Source organism: Gigantopelta aegis, chromosome 9 (genome assembly GCF_016097555.1).
Source record: "Gigantopelta aegis isolate Gae_Host chromosome 9, Gae_host_genome, whole genome shotgun sequence".
Lineage (NCBI taxonomy): Eukaryota > Metazoa > Mollusca > Gastropoda > Neomphalida > Peltospiridae > Gigantopelta > Gigantopelta aegis.
Genome location: NC_054707.1, coordinates 28,713,407 through 28,735,741, shown reverse-complemented (window position 1 = coordinate 28,735,741; position 22,335 = coordinate 28,713,407). Strand labels below are relative to the sequence as shown.

General features: G+C 33.3%; 1 protein-coding gene across 1 annotated transcript in view; it reads left to right on the top strand.

Moving 5' to 3' along the window:
* Positions 1–15,287, top strand: part of LOC121381864 (cytoskeleton-associated protein 5-like) — a 200,247-nt gene extending 184,960 nt beyond the window's left edge. Inside the window, exons 44-45 of the mRNA XM_041511240.1 lie at positions 807–902; positions 11,383–15,287. Of these exons, the coding sequence (XP_041367174.1) occupies positions 807–902; positions 11,383–11,538 (252 nt within the window). The 3' untranslated portion in view covers positions 11,539–15,287. The remainder of the gene's footprint in view (positions 1–806; positions 903–11,382) is intronic.
* The last annotated feature ends 7,048 nt before the right edge of the window (positions 15,288–22,335 follow it).

Genomic DNA, 22,335 nt, shown 5'->3' with positions numbered 1-22,335 from the left:
TTTTTTCTAAAGCAACACGGGATCTTTTATATGCACTTTCTTACAGACAGGAAAGCACATACCACAGCCTTTGACCAGTTGTGGTGCACTGGTTGAACGATGCAAATGACTCAGTTTTTAAATTATTTTTTTAGTGAACTGGTAATGACATATATTTGACAAGTGCCAGTTTAAATCGCAGTTGGTGATTTGGCAAAGGATATATTAAACTCTATAACTGTAAAAGATATTAAAACTTTGATACACCTTATGTTACAATTTAAAAAAAAAAAAAAAAAAATTATATTTTGCTTCCTTCACTGCAGTTTTCACTGTCATTTCAGAAATGTAACTTACAGTATTTATCAAAGGCAGTGGTATATGCTATCCTGTCTGTGGGGTGGTGCATATAAAAGATCCCTTGCTGCAGATGGAAAATATAGAACTGGTTTCCTCTGAAGACCGATATCTAATAGCCAGTAGTTAATTAATCAATCTGCTCTCGTGGTGGCATTAAACAAAACAAACTTTTTTTTGCCAAAGTGGTGTTTTCTGATAACAACTTAATTAAACCTGCAGTCTACTTGCACAGTTTAACTTGCCTTTTTTTTTTTTTTTTTTTTTTATCATGCATCAGTTGCTCAATGGTTAAATGGGTGTAACTTTTAAAAGAAATGTAATTATTGTTACACAGCTCAGCTTCCATTGTTTTGTCGCAGGCAAAACAGTAATAGTTACATAATGTGTAAATTTACATCATAATGTCATTTGTTTTCAGTGTTGCATGATTGTAGTCTACATGTATATGTTGTTTTCTTTTTTCTTAGCCATGCCAAGAAGATAATTCTAGCATAAACAAAACATTGACATCTGCCGATTCAACAGACAATAGTGAAAAAGTTGTTCCAGGAACTGAACAGCTGGTAAGTGCTAATCCAAACCAGTTTTTATTATCCATATGGTTCAGCATAACTGAGTTAATAGAAATCATATTAAGGACACATGTAATAACATGATGTTGCTTCATCAGTCTTAGCTCAGACGTCATTTTGTCATCTACTTCCAGTTGTGGTTGAAACATTTTGAGACAGTCCTTGTTATTCATAAAAAAAAATGTTTTAATAATAATATGGACAATAAAGAGATGATTACACCTACATGTGAGTCCTACTGATTTTACAAAAGTTCTCAGGATTCATGTACAATACAAAGATCCTGACACTCTTTTCGTAAAATCAGTACAACACACAAGCTTGTATAATAATCTCTATTATGATAGTCAGTCTGTCTAACCAGTCATTCAGTCAAATGATTATCATAATTTAAAAAAAAATAATAATAATAATAATAAATACATAAATGATGAATAAATAAATAAAAACCAAACTGGCTTAATCTATTTTATTACCCCAGCAGGCACTCATAACGTGGAAAATAAAAATCATAATGCATTGGTTTAACGTACACTATTATTGGACGATTTGACGCCAACAAATCAATCACCTTGTCGGTACTAAATATGACGTCGTCATGATTTGGCAAAGTACACACAATGACGTCACGTAGTTTAAAGCATTTCCGCTTATGTCTTTCTGGTTTCATTGTTAAACTTGTAATAAAATAGTAGTTTAATGCAATTCATTACAGATTTTTTTTTACAGAATATATAGCTCGTAACAAGTGAAATTTATTTACCAGTTATTAATAACTGGTACCGAGTTTGTTATTATAATTTCCCGGTTATGAGTGCCTGCTGGGGTAATAAATATAGGATAATAAATGAGTTACCAGTTATTATCAAATTTATGTCCCTCGTGAAATAATAAAGCTCGTGACAAGTGAAATTTATTTCACTCGGGACATAAATTTGATAATAACTGGTACCGATTTTATTATCCTATATTTATTACCCCAGCAGGCACTTGTAACCGGGAAAATAAAAATCATAATTTCTCACTAAAACATTTTATGCGTTTGTGACATACAATATTATTGGACGATTTTACGCTTACAAACCAATGACTGCCAATGTCGCAGGAAATCTACCCCCTGGAAACCTCCCATTTCCTAGGAAATACACACCCTGGGAGAAAATGTCTTAGGATATATACCCCCACCCTGAAAATTTAACACACATACACACACACACCACAAACACATTTGACATTGAAATAAATAATTATTTTAGACAATAGGTTGCTAATTCCAAAAGGAATATAGGATGTTGCATTTATTTTTCTCCACCCCTTATCTAGGGTATCAGAATATTTTCAAACAGGATTGCATGGACCCTGGCTGTGAGAAACATTTGTTAGTGAACATTATGAACCAAGTCTTCAAATTAATAATGATATTTTTTTTTTACATCAAATCTTTATTGCAAATCCCCGGGGGGGGGGGGGGGGGGGGGGGTAAATTTCCTGTTAAACCTGTACTAAATATGACCTCATCATGATTTGGCAAACATACACAATGATGTTACGTACTTTAAAAGTATTTGCATTTACTCGGCTTTTATTGTTAAATTTATAATAAAATAATATTTTAATATAATTAATTACAGTATTTTGACAGAATAAATAGAACTTTGGTGGGGGGGTTTAATTATCTGTGATGGTGAATAAAAAAGTCATAGCAATACTCAGAATAGTGTGTAAAGTTGTCCACATCGTTTCTATATAAATGTATGTAGTCATAATGAAAATAGAAGGCTGAGGTACTAAATAGAATAACAAACTCGATATCAGTTAGTATCAAATTTATGTCCCTTGTGAAATAATTTTCAGTTATCACTCGCTATAAAAACTTGTGATAAACTGAAAATTATTTCACACTGGACATAAATTTGATATTAACTGTTAACTTTTTTATTATCCTATTCAACCCCGATCTGTCAGTCACAGGGTTCACACACATCATCGAAAACTTGAAAAGTCATTGAATTTGAGATTTAAACATCCAGGGACCATATGTATGATGACCGTATAAATCTAAACATGTTTAACTCTCTAAACGCGGATAGTTATTTGCGTTTAACTTTACATGCCATTTCATATGCACAAGTCATTACTAGGGTCAACAAAAGCTAACCACATTTAAAATTGGAAAATTGAAAATGTCAAAGTTTGATGTGTCTGTTGTCATCTGTGAGGGTTATTATGTGTTGCCACTCAATTCAAAACAACTAAAATAATTTGGGCCATTGAAATTATATCAGATATTGATTTAGGACCATACCAAACTCGGGGTGGGGTGGAACCGGGGGTACCCGGAGTGAAATGGTGGTGGGGTGATTATTTTGGGGGTACTCTGAAAATTTAAAAAACAATAATTATGTTATTCATAGGCAGTGTGTAACTTTTACACTATGAAGTAGTAACATTTTACCCACCTATAACCCTCACTCTCATTTTAAACAGTTTACTCTACCCCATGTTTTTACAAATGTGTTGATAAATTATTTATATACATGTCTTAATTAAAAAAACCAACAACACACAGATCATGTACATGATTTTAAAATTAAATTAATTTTATAATTATATTTTAACAAAATAAATGTAGGCCTACCTTTTATAGAAATGTACGAGCATTACCTTATATGTACCTTACATATAAGGGTTTATCTTTCAATCACTAATTGTCACTACTTCCGGAACACACACAGGGTGCTCTTGCCCTTGCAGTGAGGGGATGAGGGATGGGGGAGATGTAACGGTCATCACTTATGAGTGACAATGAAATAGGAGTTGTTAGAAGAGATAAGCATTGATCATAAAACATTACTTATGGTCAACAACCAAACTGTCACAAACAGATTAAAAGGGATATTTGGAAAAGAATTACTGCAAAAATCAGAGCGTGCGGTGTGGCCGAATGTTCAACATAAGCAGTGAAAAAAAAGTGGATGTCATTGAAAGGAACCATTCTAAATAGACAAAAAGGACAGACAAAAACCACGAGATAAACCTGTGCCATACGAGGACATCATCCTGACAATAATTGGAGAAAAGTCCAACCTTTACATTGGGATTGAAGGTAACCCTGCTTTGTTTTACATTTCTTTCTTGTATTCGGCAAACAAAAATAAACATGGATAAATATTTTCTTACATACATTTAAAATTTAAAACAAAACATAACAGTAATATTTTATTGTTAACAAAACAATATTTAATTTTTGCTCGTTAATTTTCTTTTAAATTTGATGGCAATGAAATTTATGTAATCAATATGTAATAACAATTAATACAGTAAATGATTTTTAAATATAATTTTGGTTGTTTTCAGTGCAAGGAACCGACGTCACTTACAAAGACTCAGTCACAAGCAGATGTCAAGTGCAAGAATAACACTGAAAATACTTACGAGTTTTCATTTGAATTAAAATAATATTGAATATACAATAAAAATAGCATTTAAAATGATATTGCAAAACTACAATGTTGTGAATTAATTTTGTTAAATTATTATTATAACGTGTGTTCCTGTTAAAATATTATCATTTGTCATTCGCCATGTTAAGTTCTTTACAAAATAATATTATTTCCCTTGGAACACAAACATTATAAGAAATTACATACCTTGAAGAAATCAATAATCTTCTTGCAGTTTACAAAACAAATATGATATTTTTAGGTTCTGCTTCCCCGAAACCCAAGCTACATTGCTCAAAGGAGTACTTTGAAGATTCAATAGCAACCCACACTAGCCCAAGACCAGCTCTTTCATCTGTCACATTAACACTGTTTTTAAATGTAAACACGATACTATGTCAGGCAGATGATAATGTAGTAGTTGCTATAATTGTAAATAAAAGTACAACAGTTGAAGCAAAAGAATCGGCATCGCCACCACTTGAAAAGAAATTAATAACAAAATCAAAGGCCAAACACAAAATCGAAAAGAAAGTTATTGGTGGAGAAAGGGGTGGAAGATAATGAGAATGATCTCTTTGAGGAATATCTGAAAAGTGAGATAGAAAAAAACCCAAGGCCATGACCATTTTTTTCAACAACAAAAACAAAAAACTTTTTATAGAAATTGAAAAGGAAGATAAGTTAGATAATTAAATTCTTCACTGAAAAATGCAATCAATTAATTTACTTATTTGTAGAATGTTCTTATTCACACTACACTAATTTTTTAGTACTTTTTTTTTTTTCATTCTACACCTATTTCATTAATGAGCAACATGTTAGGAACATGTATACACATTGTTTTGTTAGGTTTTGTTTTGGGAAGGTTATTGTTTAAGTTTCTTTTATTGGATTTGTAATTATATTACATAATAAGGAAAACCAACCATTTATGTTGTTTCATGGGCATTTTATTCAGTACAAGTACACATGTAAGTAATAGTCAATCAATAATGTAATGTTTATTTAACTTAAGGAATGTTCAGTAAAAGTAATTATTCATTAATCTATCACTGGCAGCTTTTCCTGCAGCAAGCCTGGCATGTTCTGTCACTGGGTTGTTTGCAGGAACAACTTCCTCCATGTCAGCATGTGTATCGTCTTCAGAGTCAGGTTTGCTGTTACTGTCTGTCTGGAACATCCTGTTGATATGCCTAGCACAGTTACTTAGCATAACACATACTGTAATCACTTTGCATGCCTTGGCAGGAGTCAAATGAAGTCTGCAAAGACAGTGCTATCTTCTCTTCAAAATTCCTATGGCCCATTCTATTGTAGTACGTGTTGAACTATGACGGAAGTTGTAGGTCCTCTCGTGACATGTAGTGGGATTAGGAATCGAGTCAACAGCCAGTCACGCAACATATAACTACTGTCTCCCAAGATGATTCCTCTCATAGGCTGCCTTTGATTCTCAAACCTTCAAAAAGAGATGACTCACATAGGATTCTTGAATCATGTACACTTCCCGGCCATTTTGCAATACAGTTGGTGAAGACGAGGTCTACATCACATATAACCTGTAAAATGAATAATATTAATTAATAATTCATTTGTAATAATTTATAAATGCAGAAAAAAGCTAGCTCAATCACAAACAGTCACAAACACATCACCATCCAGTCCATGCCCCTGGCATAATAAATGTCCCCACCTATGCTTTAAAGATAAAGAATGATACAGGTAAAAATTAAGTTGATGAAATTGCGTTTTGTTATAATTAACCATATGTTAAATATAGGAGATGAATCTAGCGAGCTGTCACCCATCCTGATTTTTTTGGTTTTCTTGCATGGAAATTTTGGATTTTATTTTAAAACTACAATCTCGTCTCACATTAATTATCATAATTTCATATAAACATACAAACACACCTACAGTTTTAATGAATTGTGTGTGACAGTAACACAGTTGTAATAGATAATAGAAACGTAATGTTTATAGTGCATCCCACGCGGAACACATTTTTTCATATTATGGAATTTACTACAAGTTATTTCTGAGCAGCATGTTTTCTAAATAGTATATTTTGTTATTTCCAAAACACTTACTTTTACGTGAAACCAAACTGAAATTATTTACAAAAAAACCCCAACATTTTTGTAGGAGGATGGGACTATATGTAATATTCTGATCAGAACGGTCTCCTAGCCCATATGCAATATTGTTTGGGTTTTTTTTCAATGTACATGTGTATTTCCAGGGATGCATGACCCGACCCCTTCCCTAAAAACACCACTAGCCAGACTAGACTTCTCTACACAATTTCCTGCACACACGCCTGTTTTACTAAATATTTTGTTTAGTGCAAATTAATTAGGCCTACATGTATATACATCGCATTATAAAGTGTAAATTTTGCTGTAATAACCGCTAAATATATAATTTAACCTAAAAACATCTACCTAGTAACAGTACTTGTTTTATTTACATCAAAATATTTGTGTAAACATATTTATGTTAGTCTTGCATGCCGATTATTTAAGGTAGGTAGATGCCCAGCATGTTAAAATGAAGACGTTGTACATGATTAAAAGCAGAAGTGGCAGGCAAAACAAAAAACCTAATATTTTTTAAATAACAACACCACAACAATTTTACCTCCCCCCAAAGAATACCCCAGTAACAACAACAAATCTACCCCCAAATAAACAAATAGTCTACAAAACAAGCCCCCACACACCAATACACATGCACAATCAAAAACATAACCCAGATGGACATGCACATTTAAAAAAATGTTTTTATCTATGTACATATACCAATGACGTAGGAAGGTGGAAAAAGGTGGGATGCGCGCTCACACACACACACACACACACACACACACACACACACACATATACATATACATATATATATATATATATATATATATATATATATATATATATATATATATATACTCAAAGGCAAAAGTTATTGTGGCATGGATTGTTTGGAGTAATAAATTTGTGAATGGATTTATGGATGTAAACCAGAGAAAATGTGCATGAAACAGCTCAAAGAAATGAAACCAAGCAGTTGTTGCAGTGATTGCATGGACTATTCGAGAGTGTTCACCATAAAAGACATTCAGTCGCAAATCAATGCCACTCTGTGCAGCCTTCAGAAGTCGGAAAAACACCATTAGTGAACTGTTTGATGCAATTTTGTCATGACAGATGGCGAGACATAGGGATGCTTGAAACTGGGACCTCGCATGTCAATTCAACGTCCACAGAAACACCATATGGCAACGATATCAACAAAACAACCAGGTCAGGGACCGTCCCCGTAGCGACCGACCACCCGTGACAACCCCTCGCCAAAACACATGGATCCGAACCATGCATCTGGGAAACAGGTCTGGAATGGCATTCCCAGGAACTTTCTCCAGCGTTTAGTGGCCTCAATGAGACGATGGTGCCAGGCCTGTTTCAATGCTCACGGTGAACACACTCGCTACTGACTGTGTGAACTTCGCTCTGGACCCCCTCTGGTGATATGAATAATTTGCATATGGCAGGTGCGCCCTTTTCATGGACTATTGCTCATTTACATACCTTCCGACATTTCTCTTTCCATGTTATAATGTTTCATACACGACAGTAAAAACCTATCATCAATTATTTTTGTCTGTTGTGTGTCACAATAACTTTTGCCTTTTAGTATACATCTGTGTGTGTGTGTATATATATAATAACAATTAAGGTACAAATGTAGGTAGATGCTGGACTCGCTGTTCCGATTTGTTTGCATATTTTCACCAATAATGCAATTATTTGCATCGTCAGTATTTAATTAAATTTAATATATGTCATGATGTACAGTCTGTTACCTGTGTTTATTCCACTGAAAAATATTAGCATGTTTGCTTCCGAAACTGTCTTTATTACCGAGTCTGATGGTTTAATTTATTGTTAGGCGAGGAAGTTAATTTCTGTATTGTTAGTTTCATTATTAACTACTGCATAGGTCGTAGTTGTAATGCAGCTAGCAGTACAGAAAATTGAAGCAAATCATTTAATCAAATTAATATACACTTCCATTCATACACAGTGATATACATGTATAAACAAACACATGCTTATTAAAGGGACATTCCTGAGTTTGCTGCAATTTTTAAGATGTTATCGACTAACAGAGACTTTTTAATGATTGTAATTACATATCAAATATATTTTTCTGCATAAAATATTAGTGGCTGTATATTAAACGTGTTTCTGATGTTCTAATATTTGTACTAGGTCAAATTTCATTTTATTTCCTAAAATATTATTTTTTCGTACGTACGACATTATTTGAAGACAAAATCCAGTTTGGGCTTCTTACAAATATTAAGACGACCAGAAACACATTGAATATACAGACACTGGTATTCTAAACAAGAAAATATATTTAATATGTAAGTTTAATCGTAGAAATATTTTATTAGTCGGAAACATCTTACAGTGCAGCAAACTCGGGAATGTCCCTTTAATTGAAAATATCAAAACTTTATTAAGATGCCATTTTAACAAGTCAGTCATCAATGAGTCCCTTTTTCTTGGTGGCCCAAGACGTGGTGGTAAGTATTTTTGTTGAGCACAAAAAATATTGTACCTTTTCTTTTCTGTAAAATAAGGAGATTGCACACAATCTGACAAACAATAATAGAAATAGGAAAATTTATTAACGTCAAAAAATAAAAGAACAAGTCAACGACTACCGTACACCACGATTCAGTAGTAACAAAGGACCTTTGTTGCAAGCGACTGGAGCGTAAACGTGCCAGAAGTAATTTAGTGAATGTTCGGGCCGCTTAGCACACATGCAAATCAAGGGCAGATACCGTAATTTCACGCATATAGCCCACTGCACCGGATAAGCCGCATTGGGTAATAAATGATTATTGAGTAAAAAAAGATGTTAAGATAGCCAGCTCCGATACATAGCCTGCATTAGCTTGAGCAGTTAACACCTGATGATGAAAACACCAATCATTGTCAGCCAATGATCTTAATTACTGATATGCATGTGTAGCTTACATTGTTATTTTGTGCCAAGTGTTAGCTTACATTGGCAAATAGTGAACAAAATTAGTGAGTTGTTTTGTGCACCAAAAGAGTCGCTTAAGAACTAGTGATCCTTCATCAGGATGATCTAAAGAATATTTCCACAAAGTTTCATTAATGTACTTAAGATGTGTTTTAAATGTGCTAAAAATAGCACCCCCTTTAGGCCGTTCTTAAATTGTTTTTGCACCAAATTCGACGCTTAAGAACTAGTGATCCTTCATCAGGATGGTCTAAAGAACATTTCCACAAAATTTCATTGATGTACTCAAAATTTGATTTAAATGTGAAAGTAGTCCATTCTTAAGTGGGTTTTGCACCAAATTCGTCACTTAAGAATGGCACATCTGTAATCACAGTGCCAAAATTAAACTTTTGGCACCAGTTTGATCAATGTACTCTAAAATGTAATTTAAACTGATTTTGGGGGGCACATTAAGCATTAAGTTTACCTATTCAATGCATCAATTGGAAAACTTAAAAATGGTAATTTGGAGGTACCCATTTTAGCTTTCAAACCTTTTGTACTAGAGATGTAATACAAATCTCTGTTAGCTCCCAGACTAAATTGTTTGATTTGGGCCATTATTGTATAATACTCAGGTGACCATCTTGTTACATTCGCAATTAGGATCCAGTTCTACAATCCGTCAGCCTAAGGTCCTGGTCAATGTCTCCATTTAGCAAGTTTACAATAGAAGTCACTTTACGCATACAAAATAATATTACCATAATCTCATTTTAAATCAATATTCTGTAATTTGAGTTTTTTTAATTATAAGATTTTCTTCTTACACAATCAGGTGTATTAGTAATTTTCTAAGAAAATATTTTCAATACCAATTTTGTATTAGAATTTTCCCAGCATTTTGAAGATGGAAACATGCCCCCACTGGCCATTTTACTGTTATAATAAGGAGATGCAAAGTGACGTCATTGTAATACTGACGTCATTTAAATTTAACAAGCACATTTCAGGAAAAAAAGTCCTATCATGTCCCATTACTGCTTGCCATTTGTTTTCTGTCTTTCTGTCTTTTTTTTGTCATTTTCTTTCTTGTTTTTTTAAAGTTTACCATAAATAATGTATTTTGAAAATTAGTTGTAATGTAAAATTTTTGGGGGGAGGCATGTGAACTCATCCAGGCTTTCTTGTATAAAGGCAAGAAGGTGGCAGGTGGTTAGTCATTGTTATGGATTTTGTTTGGAAAATGGATGCATAATATACAGGAAAATACAGTAGTACAATATAAAATTAAGATTACAAGTGCAACAATGCGAGAACTGCACATGTAACTATTGAATACACATTGAAGTGGCTGGACTAAACAACACAAAAAAACAACTGATTGGAAGTGACACATTTGTGGCATAGTAAATTAAAAGTGCCTGTCATTGTTGGCAAGACAAGGAGCTGGAGGTGGGCTGCAAATTAACTATACAGATAGGATAAACGACTGACAAACGTATATGCAGAAATGAAAAATATTACAATTGTCTTTATTAGGAATTTACCGGCGTCGTGGTTAGGCCATCGGTCTACAGGCTGGTAGGTACTGGGTTCGGTTCCTAGTCGAAGCATGGGATTTTTAATTCAGATACCGACTCCAAACCCTGAGTGAGTGCTCCGCAAGGCTCAATGGGTAGGTGTAAACCACTTGCACCGACCAGTGATCCATAACTGGTTCAACAAAGGCCATGGTTTGTGCTATCCTGCCTGTGGGAAGCGCAAATAAAAGATCCCTTGCTGCTAATCGGAAAGAGTAGCCCATGTAGTGGCGACAGCGGGTTTCCTCTCAAAATCTGTGTGGTCCTTAACCATATGTCTGACGCCATATAACCGTAAATAAAATGTGTTGAGTGCATCGTTAAATAAAACATTTCTTTCTTTTATTAGGAATTTATGAATTTTAATGTTACACAAATGATAATTTAGGGTTTTTATTTTAGGTTGAAGGCATGGCACCAGAAGAAGACGAGGAGAAAGAGAAGGAATGTGTGGAAACTTGCACTGCCGAGCCAGGAAACACAAAAGCTAGTTTAGCAACAGACTTCTCAAACTTAAAGATGAGACTGGCAAGAGTAAAGAAACTGTCCAAGACGTAACAGCTCACTGGCATGTTAGTGAATGCATCTGGTGTTTACATGCAACCTTCTGAGGGAAAACACTTCCAATACCCTTTAGGCCTAGGATTTTATCACAAGGCAAAAATGGGGAACAACAGATTTGTTATGCAAATTCAGTGTTATCCAAATTTATGTGCCTCAGTCTTCAATACTCTTCACCGGTTCAGTTGAAGAAAGGGAGATTTTAGAAAAATGTAATGTGGTGGTTTGTGCCTGTAAATGATGACCTAGATGAAATGTGATATTCACAAATACACAAATGTTCATCTACGCATCTGCATGTAGCTTAAATGTGCAAATGGGTATTTTCATGATAGGGAAAATCATGAAAAACAAGCAACGGCAAACACTGAATGATATATAACTCAACTGATTTAGTTAATAATGACATTTTCTGCATTTTTCAGCACTAACAATCTGTAAATCTTCAGACATACATGTTTACTCTATGACACGCTACAATCTATTTTTCATAGAAACAAAGCAAAAACTTCTCCACCTCATTAACTTGGAAAACAAATTGGCATATTTACATAACATTGGTCATGAAAACTGGAATTGAATTATGGTTTAAAATTTTCTCGGCATAAAAAAACCCTGTGCTTTCAGTGTTCTGCTACTATAGGACTTGATTCATAAGACTAACATACTGTCTTTAGAAGATGAGCCTGTGAATTTTTAATGGCCATTGTAACATGGATGAAATTATAAATGACTCATGATCTTAAATTGATGACTAATCAATTAATTTGTAAGCAGGGGCCATTAAAAATGTGGTTTATTATAGTGATCTCCCTCTCTCTCTAAAAAAAATTATTGAGGTTATTACCGATGTGTGTTTCAGTATCGTTAGTATCATATCTTAGAAATAAAAATTATATTATGGTCGCATAATATATTATTTTCATTCCTAATATATGATATTGACAATACCGGAACACACGGGTAATAATCTTTTCATCATAATATAATCTCAAACTTGATACACTGTATACGCAATTTTAATTCCAGTCAGCCATTACTCTATATTCAAATGACATAGATATTTGACGCGGTTTCTTTTTGAATGGAAATGGCATCAAACTTGAATCATTATTTTGAGTATCCTTTCTTAAAAATAAACTTAGGTATAGTACTTAACTTTTTTTTTTTTCAGAACACTGAACAACTTTCAATGTAAAGTTGCTATTGAAATGTTTTTGTTTTAATTTCATCACAGGAGCTTCTTGTTTTTTTGATCGTCCACCTAAAAATCTGGTGATTTGAACAACAGCTGATATAAGCTCAGCTGGCCCTAGTATTTCATACATCTTTGGATTATTACTATTATTAATAGTACTTTAAGTTGGGATCTTTTATATTTATGTTCTGCAAGTATCGTAATATTTTTTTGTGATTGTAAATGAACACTACAACCTACATTAAAGTCGATGTGCAGCGTCATGTGTGGATGAATAGTTAGTTTATTTTGTAATTATTTGTAATTAACTCATTGGCACAAATTACACATATTAGATTTATTTGACAATATGTTACGTGTATTTACAATGTTCGATAATGAAAATAAACAGGTGTTTAAAAATAACGGGGCACTTATTTACGCTATTTTGACACACTGTTTACATTGATAAAATAAATATTCAGAAAAAATCTACATTTACTCAGAGAAATACAGATTGACTATCTTTATCTTAGGGAATACCAGGAATCCTACTTGGTCACAGGGAAATGAATTGTTTAAACAAAAGGGCATCATACAATCCAACATTATATTATGCAGCATGACTGAATGACCGACATCTTTGGTCAGACTTGTACTTTTTACCGATAACAGGGTTGTGGTGTTGGAAACACCAACCTGGTAGTTAAGATGTAGATAAATTATATTTTTTCTAAAATATTAGTGGCATGGGATTTCAACGATAATAAATTATTTACAGCGACAGAAGTTAGGGTCAGTCTCACAAATGCATCACTTGTTCCTAAATTTATTAAGAGTTTTTCATTTAGGGAGAAGAGATGAATTTTTGAAAGTCCTGTAAGTTTATATGTGCGTTACAAATGTTTATGCTCATCTCAATTATCCTAAAATACAATAATTGTATTGACAGCTATCCATTTTATCTATTGTGACAGGGTGACCAAAATGATTGTAAATAGTTTTAGTAGTGTTATTTTATTTTATTTTATGTTATTCTTTAATCTGTCAAAATTAATGTCCACGGTGGGACACTGGGACATTAACATTTTGGCTTTATAGGCTAATTAGTAAATATATTTTCTTCTTTTTTTAAATTTAAATTAAAAAAATGTATGGATGTTTTAAAAAAGAAGTTCATAGTGTCATCTTGTTTCAAGTAAACACATATTTCACAATAAAAATATATCCATTGTATAGCTCATATTTAACTGTTCTTGACACTTACAAAACAAGACTTGCTCATGTCACTTTGCATAGCCCTAAAATACATTTGTAGTAATAAGAATCAGGTCTTTGACAATATAACTAAAACACTGTAACTATGTTAGTGTTACATTGCCATTGACAGTGTTTGAACATTTATTAACACAGTGTTTTCTGAAGTTGATATTTATTTTTTTGTAAATTTAAATTGCCAGAACCGACAACACTTTTACATGGGGGGGGGGGGGGGGGGGGGTGTACAGCTTAAATCACATTATACTGATACATACATTGTTCAATTGGTGCTATTCAAAACATGTTTTTGTCAATGTGCATCTTATACTCAACATGTTTCCCATGGAACACTATAATCGCTTGCCTAGAGCTTATGAAGTTAATTTTTTTATCACTCGCCTGATATTTTCAAACATGAAGGACTGATGCATACATCAATTACCTGGTATAGAGTTTCACCATACATGTAGTATGTTTCCTTAAATGTCTATAAATGTAGTGCCGTGACCTGATTTTAGTTACTTCTGTTGACATAAACAATGTGATTGACATTATAAACATATGTGTTTGAGACTTTAGTGTGACAGAATTCATTTTCTCAGAGACGTTGAAGCAGGAAAAGGTGATTTTAATGTATCAGTGACAATTAAAACTGGAAATATTTAGATGTGGCTTGTCAAAGCAGATGACGTATCATGAAAAAAGTTGGCACTGCTAATTCCTATTAATTGTATATTTTAAATTTGTCATTGGTAGTTAAATAGGAAAATATTGGAAGCAATTAGAATGGGGAATCATGTCGAATAATTTGTATTATGGAATTGTATATCCAGTAACTGCATGAATTATTTTGATGTCAGTAATACACTGGTGGCACCTAAGTATGCGTACCTAAGCATTTGTGTTATATTTTAAAGTTAAAATCTTTCTTTAAAAATATTTGTTTCACCGCCACAGTACAATGGAACAATAAACATGTTACTACTGAAAGTTATTTTAATTTTAATTTTTTTTTTTTAATGAGCACATTTTTAGAACCTTAGTGGTTTGCAACAGTAATTAAAATTGCATAATATATGCTAAAGTAAACAACTTTAAAGATTGTGACTGCCAATTCTTGTCTTATTGCAGCAAGCACTTACATGTAATTTCTTGATGTGCTAAGTAAGTGTTGCATTTAATATAGTATCTACTAAAACAGTGTTGTTTTTAGATAGTAAGGAGCTGATTGTGTCCATTTTGAGTTATGCATCTGTCAGTTTTGGTAACGTGGATCACAATTTTGTGACAATAAAATTTCATTCCTTCATTATACCTTTTAATATGTTGTTTAATACAGTATACTTGCCGTTATGCATTTCTAGCAGAAGACAAATTCAAATGAAAGACTGGTGAAGAAATTGCCACATCCCTTTCTGTAATGTCAGTTAAATGACCACCAAAGACTACTTAAGGTAGTCTGATGAGTTTACTTCATCCATTAATTATTGGATGTCGGCCTAACAACAAGAAATGCTGGGATAAAAATGCATGAATTTAAAGATCTAAAATTGGCTTTAAATATAACATTGGTCACCTTTGAATTACTGGTGACTATTAAAGTGACTTTATTGATTGTTGACTGACAATTTTCAGGCATCGTATAATAATTTATAGTGTGAGAATATTCTTATTTATATGCTGCTGCTGCTGCTATATTTATTCTGTAGTATGCTGTTGACTGAACAAACTTAAAATAACAAAAAATATTTACTTCTTGGGAATCTTTAAATTCTAACATTCTCATTTCTGCATAGCACTTTAATAGTAGCTAGGTAGCTTTGAAGGGCTTTTCTGATTTGTATTGTTTTATATAGACGATGTGTCACGAGTGTTTTTTTAATATGGAAGATATCAACATGTGGTATTTTGTAAATTACAGTACTAAAGTCGTCTCCATAGGTAATATGATGTCGTCACGATTAGCACAAATTAGTTTGACGTCATGCAGTTTAACTAAATGTTATGAAAATGTTATGCTCCGGTATACAGGTCTTGTTTGCTTTGTAAACCAATGACCCATTGAAAGCAACACATTATTACCTAGAGGCCGTGCAAATTTGCATATACAACGTACCTTTAAATTCATACCATTATTAACCAGTTAATACACTACATTATCACATGGGTTTATGACATGGATATTATGGGCAAGTTGTAAGGTTATTTGTTGCACCTTATTGTTGTTGTTAAAATATCCCTTTTATATAACAGTAAACATTTACTGTGGCCACTTAATACAGGTATCTTAGCGATTTGGGTTCCGATTTAGGTGGCCGCTGGCCACAATAAGACAGGTGACCACTTATTACAGGTGCATTTACATTATAAACTGTTTGGGAGGGGAAAAAGTGGCTGCTTAAGGCAGGTGACCACTGATTACAGGTGGCTGCTAGGACAGGTTTCACTATATAAATATATATATAATATAATAGGGGACATATAGTTGTGTTACAAATTGTAACTATGGATAATAAAGAAGAAAAAGTCATATTTTTACATTTGTTTTGAGCTCGATTCAGTCTAGCCAGTGGTATACCTCTGTGATCATTATCATGGTCCTAACAACCTACGTGTGTGTATACCATACATTTGTTTTGAGCTTGATTCAGTCTAGCCAGTGGTATACCTCTGTGATCATTATCATGGTCCTAACAACCTACGTGTGTGTATACCATACATTTGTTTTGAGCTTGATTCAGTCTAGCCAGTGGTATACCTCTGTGATCATTATCATGGTCCTAACAACCTACGTGTGTGTATACCATACATTTGTTTTGAGCTTGATTCAGTCTAGCCAGTGGTATACCTCTGTGATCATTATCATGGTCCTAACAACCTACCTGTGTGTATACCATACATTTGTTTTGAGCTTGATTCAGTCTAGCCAGTGGTATACCTCTGTGATCATTATCATGGTCCTAACAACCTACGTGTGTGTATACCATACATTTGTTTTGAGCTTGATTCAGTCTAGCCAGTGGTATACCTCTGTGATCATTATCATGGTCCTAACAACCTACCTGTGTGTATACCATACATTTGTTTTGAGCTTGATTCAGTCTAGCCAGTGGTATACCTCTGTGATCATTATCATGGTCCTAACAACCTACGTGTGTGTATACCATACATTTGTTTTGAGCTTGATTCAGTCTAGCCAGTGGTATACCTCTGTGATCATTATCATGGTCCTAACAACCTACGTGTGTGTATACCATACATTTGTTTTGAGCTTGATTCAGTCTAGCCAGTGGTATACCTCTGTGATCATTATCATGGTCCTAACAACCTACGTGTGTGTATACCATACATTTGTTTTGAGCTTGATTCAGTCTAGCCAGTGGTATACCTCTGTGATCATTATCATGGTCCTAACAACCTACCTGTGTGTATACCATACATTTGTTTTGAGCTTGATTCAGTCTAGCCAGTGGTATACCTCTGTGATCATTATCATGGTCCTAACAACCTACATGTGTGTATACCATACATTTTCTACCAGAAACATCATGCACGATTTAAATAAAACAAGATAAAGGGGCCGTCATTTCAAAAGGGAGCTTTTACAGCATGGTCCTTATGTTAAGCCTGAAATGTAGAAAATATACAATTTAACCATAACCACAGATACACACCTTGCATCCATTATATTCTGCCTGAAAAATAACAACACTTGTCAGATCCATGAGAGGATCCTTTGTACATGTAGTTTTGAAAAACTTAAAGAAGTCCAAAAAAAAGTTATCAGCGGCCAGGGTGGTAATCCTGAATTTTCAATCTACCCAAAATGTAACAACTCTTGGTCAGGACCAAGAGAATCAAGTTTGGTTGAAATCTTCATGGTTGAACTTGACGCCCTTTGAGCCAGGTGAGCTAAACAAAAAAAAGTTGCATCTTGATAACAAAATTTACAGACTGTCAAATGAATACTTGCATTGCCTGCCAAAGTGTGTTCTTAGTACAATCCCAACAGAGGCAGCATTTAGCTCAGTCGGTTGAGTGCTCGCCTGAGGTGCTTGCATCGCAGGATCGAACCAACTCTGTGGATCCATTGAACTGATTAGGTTTTTCTCATTCCAACCAGTGCACCACAATTAGTCAAAGGCTGTGGTATTGGATTTCCTGTCTGTGGGGAAAATGCACATAAAAGATGTAGCAGGTTTCCTTTGATGACTATTGAGTCAGAATTACCAAATGTTCGACATCCAGTAGCCGATGATTAATTAATCAATGTGTTCCAGCACAATACTACAAATATCAGTTTTATATATTAGTATTCTGGCAGTGTTTAAATTTGCAAGTTATTGATTAAAAAAACGTCAACTTTCAAATTTCACTTTTGACCCCAATCGTCCTTCAAGATCTTTGGTGGTCATAAAACCTACTGTAATACTGAACTACCGGTTGTAATGTTTGCCCAATTAATTCCCTATTAACTTCTAACCATTCCCCACAGCTAATATACCTAACAATTTTGGCAATTGTAAAATCTTATTGGAGTTCCCTAACTTTTTTTGAAGAGTGTGCATGTGTGACTGGAATCACTCGATCTCACTGTGTATCTTAAACCCGTTTATTAGTTCCCAGATTCCATTTATCTGATCTGGCTTTCAAGGTTGTTGTTTATGACAAAAGAGTTTCACTAAGGTCTAGTGCAGAAAACGAAATGAAAACACAAAATTAACTATGTCAACTTTTATTTACACTTAACATAAAATAACACAACATTCACTACGAATAAGATTGTTTCAGACCTTTTATACTACCCCAATCCTAACCATTAAAACCCAGAAACTCCCTGCAACCTAATAAACAAGACATGTTCGTAGCTCAGGCAAACATTGTACCTTTCTGCTGCGAACGAAACCACTAATGGGCAGTTTCACGGGAAAGGTTGCATAAAGAGTCATTGGGACCCAAAAGTTAACTATGCAGCATTCTATAAAAAACTATATTTTTAAAAAGCAATATGACTAGAGAAATGTTTTATAAAAAAATTGGACCTACAGCTGTTACGGTTTATAAAATAATCGGTGATATGATTACATGCACAGCATAAAAATATGAGGACACAGGTACTGCATAATCATAAGCTTTTATGTGCTACATTTCTAAGGATAAACTGAGGTGGGTTTTTTAAATAGGAAACGAGTAATTATTGTTTTCATTGATTTTAAGTTTTCTGATGATTTTTGGTAATATTTTAAAAATTATTTATTTTAAACAAAAACCATTAAATATACTAATCTTACAAACAGAATGTCTATAACTGAATTAGAAATGAAATTTCAGTAAAAAAAATTAGAATACTAGATAAAAATAATGTTGATTACATTAGTATTAGCAGTGATATAAGCTTTCAAACAATGCAGTGTGAAAATGGCAATTTCGTTTAGGAGGGGACTTTTTTTTTTAACGTAGATTTCAGTTAAATAAACTAAGACTGCTCTTAATCTTTTAAAAAAGTTTAATTCATAATTGTATTAGGAAATAATATTTGATATGAATCTGCATGTAATGGTGTAATTAGATAATTAACATTGAAAGATTACCTGTCATTTATATGTACACTGCTGTATACAAGACACACAATCTACTTAGCTTGCAATGTCCTTATTTGTCCGCTTTATTTTGTAATATTAGGATTTTACGTCCTGCAACTGTGGCAGAATAAAAGGCTTGTGTCCTTCAACTGTTAAAGGCCCAAGAAAGATGAAACGACTTTCTAAGCACTCCACTCTGACAGTCTGGGGGGACCATGTCCGTGGCCATTTAAATATTGATGTTACTTTACACTCATGAAGGAATTTCATACAAATATGATAACCTTCAAGCATTTTACACTTGCATTGTGTATTGGTTATTCGTCCAAGTTAATAACCCTCGTCATAGAAAACAGTATTCTTAAAAAACATCAGATTCTGTAGTAATATGAACTGACCTGCATTAAGCAGCCACCTGTGTTAAAAGGCCAATTTGATATGTCCTCCTTATGGTAAAAATTTGACTGTATATACACATGGCAGAATAAAGAACCAAAATAAATAAATAATAAACAATGCCGACATCTCTCGGTCAAACCCCACTAACACCTGCAGATTGTCAACAAATGTCTCAGACTTCCATACAAGTCACATGTACATAGCAACACCCAGACATGTCAGTATCAAATCTGCTCAACTTTAACATGTTGTAAAATGTCCTTTCCAGAACTTAAATCATACATATAAGCATGTTTTATTTTTTATTTTAGACATACAGTAATTCTCAATCATGCATCATATCTCACAACCCTTTTACCAAAAATCTATCAAAAAAAATTCATATATATTATGAAATTGGTATAGAATTGTATTTTGTATCCATTCGAGTAAATATACTGATAATGTATTAAAAGCACTTTGCAAAAAGATGTTTAAATATACATATTAAAATTGTGTTTAGGAGGAGACATTTTGTTTAACATGCAAAATCTTGTATATTTACAGAACTACAATTCACACAAACACAACAGTTATACAAAGTAGTTTTTGCAGGCTATTATGCATGTACTAAAGTTTTGTAACCTGCCTGTATATATTTATTTGACCCATGTTTAGTAGGGGAAATTTTTTAACGGAAATTTTTAGGCTCTATGTTACAAAGTTACATCGATTTTTGTTCTTGACACAACTGTAGGTGTCTATTGTGATTATAGTAATACAAAAATAATTGTTGTAAAATGTTATTTGAATTATTTATAGGTCAATGTTCATGACAACATCTTTAAAAAACATTTAACGGGAAACAGGGTTAGTTCTTTAAAATACTGTAAATTTATAACACAACATCCAGTTTTAATATGGTTGGTAAAAAAAAATGTTTATCAGTAGTCTGGTATTCAAATAAATAAAAATAAAAGTATCTATTTCACATCACATTATTATTAAAATAGTGATGGAATAATGCAAAAATGCAAATGAGACTTGTAAATGTGTTATTTTGATATATAAATATTTCCTACTTGATAACAAATCTAGTTATTTCAATAAAATTTGGTTTCTAGGTTGCTATACCATTCACACAGGTACCTATAAAATTTCAGCAGAACAGAGCTTTAAATTTTAAAGTTGTGAAAATTTTATTCCCATCAACGAGCAGTACAACCTTTCCCGTGAAACTGCCCTAATACAAAAGCTATCACGGGACAGAAGACATGGTCTACTTGAACAAAAGTTAGGCATGCATGGTACCTTTGGCTATCTCCCAAGTAAAACCTAGAAATTTAGTACTTCCCTCTTAATATAGTCTACTCAGGACTTCTCAAAATAACAATCTTAAATAATTTAACTTTAATATAATAATAATTAAGCCACAGTTTAACGAATACCCAAAATATTACCAAATAAATAAAACTATATCCCATATAATAAAACGTTAATTATAAAATAAAATAAAATCCATATCACCTATTTTCAACACAACCTAATTCCGTTTCCATTACATTCCCCCCAACTTAAAACAACAAATGTGCAATGAGATACATGCAGCACATCTGAAAACACTGACAGTTCGCCGATGGAACTTTTTCCAGTGCGCCCCGATGTCACTGTGAGTCTTAAACAGATGTTCCCCACACTGAGGTACTGGACATGACATCCCTTCCTCAGGAAAATCGAGTCTTACGTCTGCATTCAACGTATCCATCTCATCAGAGTCCACTTCCACCTTTAACAGTTCCGAAATCTTTTTTTTTTTTTTTAAATAATAATAATTTAAATTTTATTCAACAGAAATTATTTTCACATCAAAATTCACAAGAAATAAGAATATTTCTTTTGAGAACTTTGAAAGTTTGTTACAAAGTAAGTAAAGTAATAGATCAAGAATTTTACAACCATCCCTTGACAACCACAAGTCCAGCCACGCCCATTCAAGATCCACTACGAAGAAAATAACTAACAGGAAAGACAATAGTTAACCAAATTTGATGAACAAAGTGATCAACTACGGAAATGTACTTTAAGAAATACACTTACTCTCCTTGATCTACACCAAAGCTTTATGTATTGACTATGGAAGCCTACCTCTCGGTATTCTTACTCTCATCAACACCCACTCTTACCTAAAATATCTGACATTATAATCAAAGAAATTAAAGAAACAATTGTTTATTCAATGTTTCCATGAATAGAACGGAAAGAAATTGGACTTTTTATGGAGAATACTTTTGGTTTGTTTATACATGCTGGCTCAACCCCAACCTTAGCAGACCCAACCTGATTTCCCACTTCATGTTCAATAACAGGACTACTAAAATGACCAAACCGACTGTCGAT